Here is a 5,293-nt window from a genome sequence, read left to right on the forward strand (position 1 = left end):
TCTACTGCGGCAAAGGTTGTTTTTCAGGGAGGGGGTGGTGAGTGTGCTCAGAATTGCATCGAACTGATTGGAGTGATGATGATTGCCATCCTCCCTGCAACTCCACTTGACAGCCGAGTTTCCAGTGATACTTTTGCGTCACTAAAACTAGTGATGCTTTCACTGCAATCAAAAAGCAAACTCCTCTGCGTGGCATCTCCAAAGTAGGAAAGGAAATGTTTTTTCTAGAAGTTTTTGGAAGATGCAACTTGAATTTTTGCTGTGTTTCCAATCAGAAACCCAGTTTTTGTCAGACGTGGCTCTTGTGCTCCATTCTTCCATTTGTTGCATGTAGATGAGTGCTTTCAAAATTGACATGCTGTCAACTAATTAAATGGATATGTGAGGGGGCAATCAACAAATCTGCAGCAGCAATAAATCTGGTGTCTTGTACATGCTTTGGAGCAGTTGATGATAAATGTTCTTTCCGTGTTTCATTGACTCCGCGTCTGTGTGTATGTGTATTGGCTGGCTTTTCGTGCTGCTGCTTTTCAGAGAGAGTTTTCATGTCTCACATGGTATTAAAAATCTGCAAAAATAATTTGTTGCAGAGCTCAAGAGTGCCCATGAATCTGAAAGGAAGTCCCTTGAAGATTCCTTTAAAGAGAAGCAGGAGTTGCTAGAGGTTTGTTAAGGGTTGGGGTCGTTGCAACAGTCTAAAACTCAAACCACAGTCTGGAGATGTGCACCGAAGTCTTGACCTAACTGTACCGTATCTTTTCATTTCAGAAAAAAATTGATGAATTGAAATGTGAAAATGACTCTCTGAGTGAGAAGTTGAAACTAGAAGAGCAAAAACAAATAGCCAAAGAAAAAGCCAATCTTGTAAGTCTTGATCTTCAAAAGTAACGCAGATGAGCAGATCTTGTAAGCCTGGGTTTATTTTATTGCATAATAAGAAAGGCTTGCAATCGAGCTTGATAGGGCTCCCATGCTTATTAATATTTCATGTAAATGACTCTCCTACCAGAAGATTTTCTCTATCACTACAGTGTTGTGTATTAACCTCACCATTATAAATCTATAAAGCCGTTGAATATCTAAGCCAGTGGCATAAGTTATAGCCTAGGTTAAATTGAAGACGTACACGTACGCAGAAGTTGTGCTGTAGCTTTCTTCTAGACAGTCGATTCATGTTGTAGCGGCGCTGTGATCAGCGTGGGCTTACCTCGCTGCTGCAGAACTCCCTTGTCACTGATTTATCCTTCAGATAAACTTGTGTTTTGTCCTGCCTTTCCTCCCAAGGCTGCTGTTAGCTGTGATGCTCCTGGCTTGGAAATGTCCCCTGAGAGAGGTTTCTCATGCACTGGGAGGGTTAGACGCAAACATGCTCATCTTTCTGCTTCCCTGGAAATAACTGGAATACCAGGAGTGTTGCTTATCCCACAAAGAGAAATTCCACGCTTAAAAGCTCACTTAGGATGCTTCTCATAGAAGTTGCCCTAGTTTTCACTGGAATTTAATTTCTTCTTTTCTGTCTTCCTGCTTATTCTTGTGGCAGGACAGAGCTGCCGCAAGAAGAATCTGCAACCACAGTATGTTGCTGTGGTTGGGAGAGAGGATACCAAAGGGAATGCGCTGTACATTGCGCTTGGGAGCTTGAACTGTATTCCACAGGCACGCTCAGATGCTGTTCAATTTAAAGGAGCAATAGTCAGGTGCCTTTACATCGCTGCAAATGCACTTTGCATCCTGACGGCATAAGGGACATCATAAGCTTTAGGCCTCTCCGATGCTGATTTGTCCCAGTATATTCCCGAAAGGTGGAGGTGGCCTGTGAAATGTACTGGCTCTGTCCTCGTGGGACTGCGCCCCACAAAAGGCAGGCATCGCCCGCCGAGCCTGGGGTTTCTGCCGCGGCAGTGAAGCTGGTGCTCCCCGCGGTACACCAGTATTCTTACCCAAATACCTAAAACAAGTTTTGTTTGTTTGTAAAGACAAACCTAGTTACACAACACGCTTAATCATTGGTTGATTTCTGTTTGTGTTCCACTTGGGCTACCTGGAAATGGGCTGAGACTTGCTTTGTTTCTCCTTATTTTTGCCTGTGACTTTGCCTTTGAAACGCAGAGAATATGTTTTACTGCGCAGTGTTTGAATGGTTCCTCACTCTGGAACAGACGTCCTGGAGGAAACCAGATCTCGCCCTGCCCTGTCCCCCTCCTGCTCTCCCCTCCACCTCCTGGAAAACGACAAAAAAAGGAAAAATAAAGTCCAAATTTGCTGTACTGTAGCTAAGTCAAGGATGTAGAGCAGCGCAAGATTTTTATGTCCAATTGCATTGCCAGGCTTTAAGAAGAATGTAAAAACAAAAATTTTCTATTTCTGCTTATGACCCAGCAACTTTCAGAATCAAAACGGGGGGAAATCAGCTAAGGTCGAGTTCATGGCTTTAAACTTCTGGTGCTTTTTGAACTACTCCAGCATCTGAAAACGCTTCAAATGTTTATTCTAATTACCTCTTGGGATGGGTTATGAGTAATATGAAATAAATTTTGGAACTCCTAGCCTTAAAGGGAGCCTTTGGGCACTCCTGCAAAACAAGTTTTGCTGTGACAGCTTTAGTGTCTGCCCTTGACTCACAAGGGTTTTTCACGTTTGCGCATAAAGTGTTTTCTGAACAGATTCTCAGGAAAACTCCAACTGTCCATCTACACCAAAAGGGCAAACAAAAGCAGAAGAGAAAGTGGTAGCAAATATATTAGTTTGGGTTTTTTTATTCTAAACTGTTGGACTTGATTTCACTTAGAACACATAACTGTTGTTACTGTATTTTCTTGCTGTTCCTAAATAGCAGAGAATTGCTTAAATTGTTCCTGAAACTCAGGGTACTAAGCAAACTCTGTGGAAATCTTTCAGAAAAACCCGCAGATTATGTATCTGGAACAGGAGCTGGAAAGTCTGAAAGCAGTGCTGGAGATCAAGAACGAGAAGCTCCATCAGCAGGATATAAAGCTAATGAAGATGGAAAAACTGGTGAGTTTTCCTTGGGGTCTGGCAGGTTTGGACCCTGTCTCCGAGTTATGTTCCGATGATGCACTCGGGCTCGTCAGACTTACGTGTGAAGATTAGTATTTTTTTGTGTAAAAGGCAAACTGAAATGCTGATGGGACACGCTCACATTGCGGGTTGTTCTGTCTGCATTGGGCTGTAATGTGAAGAGGGGGAAGGAACCACCAGATGCTGTAAATGACCTTGTAACCTCTTCAGGCAAATACTGGTTTGCATAAGCTATTGCTAAGGCAGTACAGGGTCATCTGGGAGCCTCTTCCATGTTTCCTTTCCTCTTCCTTCACTCCTTCCTCCTCCCCAAAAGAAAAAATCCTGACCTGCTACGTTTGCTTGAGTGTTATAGAAGATAGATTACACTGTCAGGAAAACATTAATATGTAAGTGATCCTAATTAAACAAGAAGGGATCAAATATGAAATGGAATAAACATTTTCATCTAGAGTTGATTAGCTTAGGTCAATCACTTCAGCTATTATCTTTAGCTATTCACTTGTTTAGCTGTGGGGATTTGCTCCTGATCTGTGCATAATTCCACATGAAAAGGCAATTTGGGGACAGAACTTGTAATTACGTAGCGTGCTCCTAGCTTGTGGCAGGACAGGGTCCTTATTCTGGGCAGGGCCTTTGAACACTGTTGTAATACTTGCTTAAGCAAGATTTTAATGAGGAAGTATAGAACGAGGTTTGGATACAAAGGCCTACATTCATGCCAGTTGTTCAGTATTGTATGGCAGCATGTGTTGCCCTGGTCTACAATTACTAGTAAATTACTAGTAAACCTTCCTCTTTTCTGAGAGATGTTGGCCACAGTGTAGAAGCCCTTGGACCATCCCACCATTTAATCACTGTTTTCTTTAACTTTGGTAACACCCTGCAGCAATGAAGTGGAGTGGGGAGAGCTGTTTATGCAGGGGAGCTCTTGAATTTGTCCCACTAGCGTGTTATTTCTAGACAGTCTTCTGTCTGCAACAGCTTCTAAAACTGCTGCCCTTCGCTGGCAGAAGCTACTAGAATGTGCTGGTTAACTAGTGGATCCTTTCACCAGTCCTCCTTTGTTGGCATCTAATCAGTGCGAGTGGCAGAACGCCAGCATTATGCAAGGAGAAGGCAAGTAGGATCTATTTGGCTATTACAGAATATTAAGCCACGATAGCAGGTCAGTCTCACGTTACTCTGGGGTTTTGCACTTATCGTAACAAGGTCTGCAAACTCCAGATTTATGAACGTCTGTGATGGCTCAGTCAGTATCTTGATGAATGTGTGTATGGGTCTTATTTTAAACTGTGACCTTTCTTTCCAAGCTGGAGAACAACACAATCTTAATGGATAAATTAAAGAAGGTTCAGCAAGAAAATGAAGAATTAAAAGCTCGGATGGACAAACACGTGGAGCTTTCAAGGTGAAAAATATCTCTGGACTTTCAGATGTTTTTATGAACCAGGCAGAGGTGTTCCTGGTTCATACCAGGAATGAAAGACGTGAAAGAAAATTCTGTGTAAATATTAGTGGTTGGGATTTTGTGGTACTCTGTAAAAGAACTTGCCCCTTTCTTACCCACTTGTATCTCTACAAATGTGCATTCCTATATAGAAGCAGCAGGAAGAGATTGTAAGGGGGTAAAGGCTCAGTTTGTTCTTCAGTGCTCCAAAACAGTATTTCAGGGAAGAAAAAGCAACTCAGAAATACCATCTTATTGTACACTGGCTCTTTGAGTATTACTGGCTTGTGAGCTAAACTTGGTTTTACTTATAACCACTTCAGTCAAGTGATTTGTCTTCAGTTTAGATCAATGAAAAGACCAGTGTTTTATTTAGCAATAATAGTAATATTTAACACGAATAAAATGGATGTGAGGTTCTCCTACCTTCAACTATTGCTTAAAGAGATGGGCAAACTCTTCCTGTCTGAAGGAAACTACAGAAAATGCAGTTTCTATGTGGAGCTCAGCCTGCAACAAGGCCCAAAGGCTCAGCATGGCCATTTAAAAGCATCTGTCACTAGAAGTAGGACAAGTCTCACTTTTCAGATGCTTTTTCTGGTCTTTAGGAATGTTTCTTATTGGGACTTTCTCCTGCTTTCTGCAAGCTACCGATTTAAATACAGCAAGGATGAGAAAATGTTAAATCCTCCTTTTAAGGAATTAATTTAGTTGTAAGGCAGTGCAATTTCAAACCATTCTTTAACAATTAAGTTCAATGCTGTTGCTGGGTTATGTGTTCTGATGTGGATATTACGTTTGCAG

The 5,293-nt window shown here is 41.9% G+C and overlaps 1 protein-coding gene across 7 annotated transcripts in view; it reads left to right on the forward strand.

Moving 5' to 3' along the window:
• Positions 1–5,293, forward strand: part of MTUS1 (microtubule associated scaffold protein 1) — a 130,712-nt gene that overhangs the window by 119,576 nt on the left and 5,843 nt on the right. For all 7 annotated transcript variants that reach the window (XM_054203655.1, XM_054203654.1, XM_054203653.1 and 4 more), the window contains 4 exons: positions 591–664; positions 769–864; positions 2,899–3,015; positions 4,353–4,450. In XM_054203655.1, the coding sequence (XP_054059630.1) occupies positions 591–664; positions 769–864; positions 2,899–3,015; positions 4,353–4,450 (385 nt within the window). The remainder of the gene's footprint in view (positions 1–590; positions 665–768; positions 865–2,898; positions 3,016–4,352; positions 4,451–5,293) is intronic.

The sequence above is a fragment of the Rissa tridactyla genome, chromosome 5 (assembly GCF_028500815.1).
Source record: "Rissa tridactyla isolate bRisTri1 chromosome 5, bRisTri1.patW.cur.20221130, whole genome shotgun sequence".
In the NCBI taxonomy this organism is placed as follows: domain Eukaryota; kingdom Metazoa; phylum Chordata; class Aves; order Charadriiformes; family Laridae; genus Rissa; species Rissa tridactyla.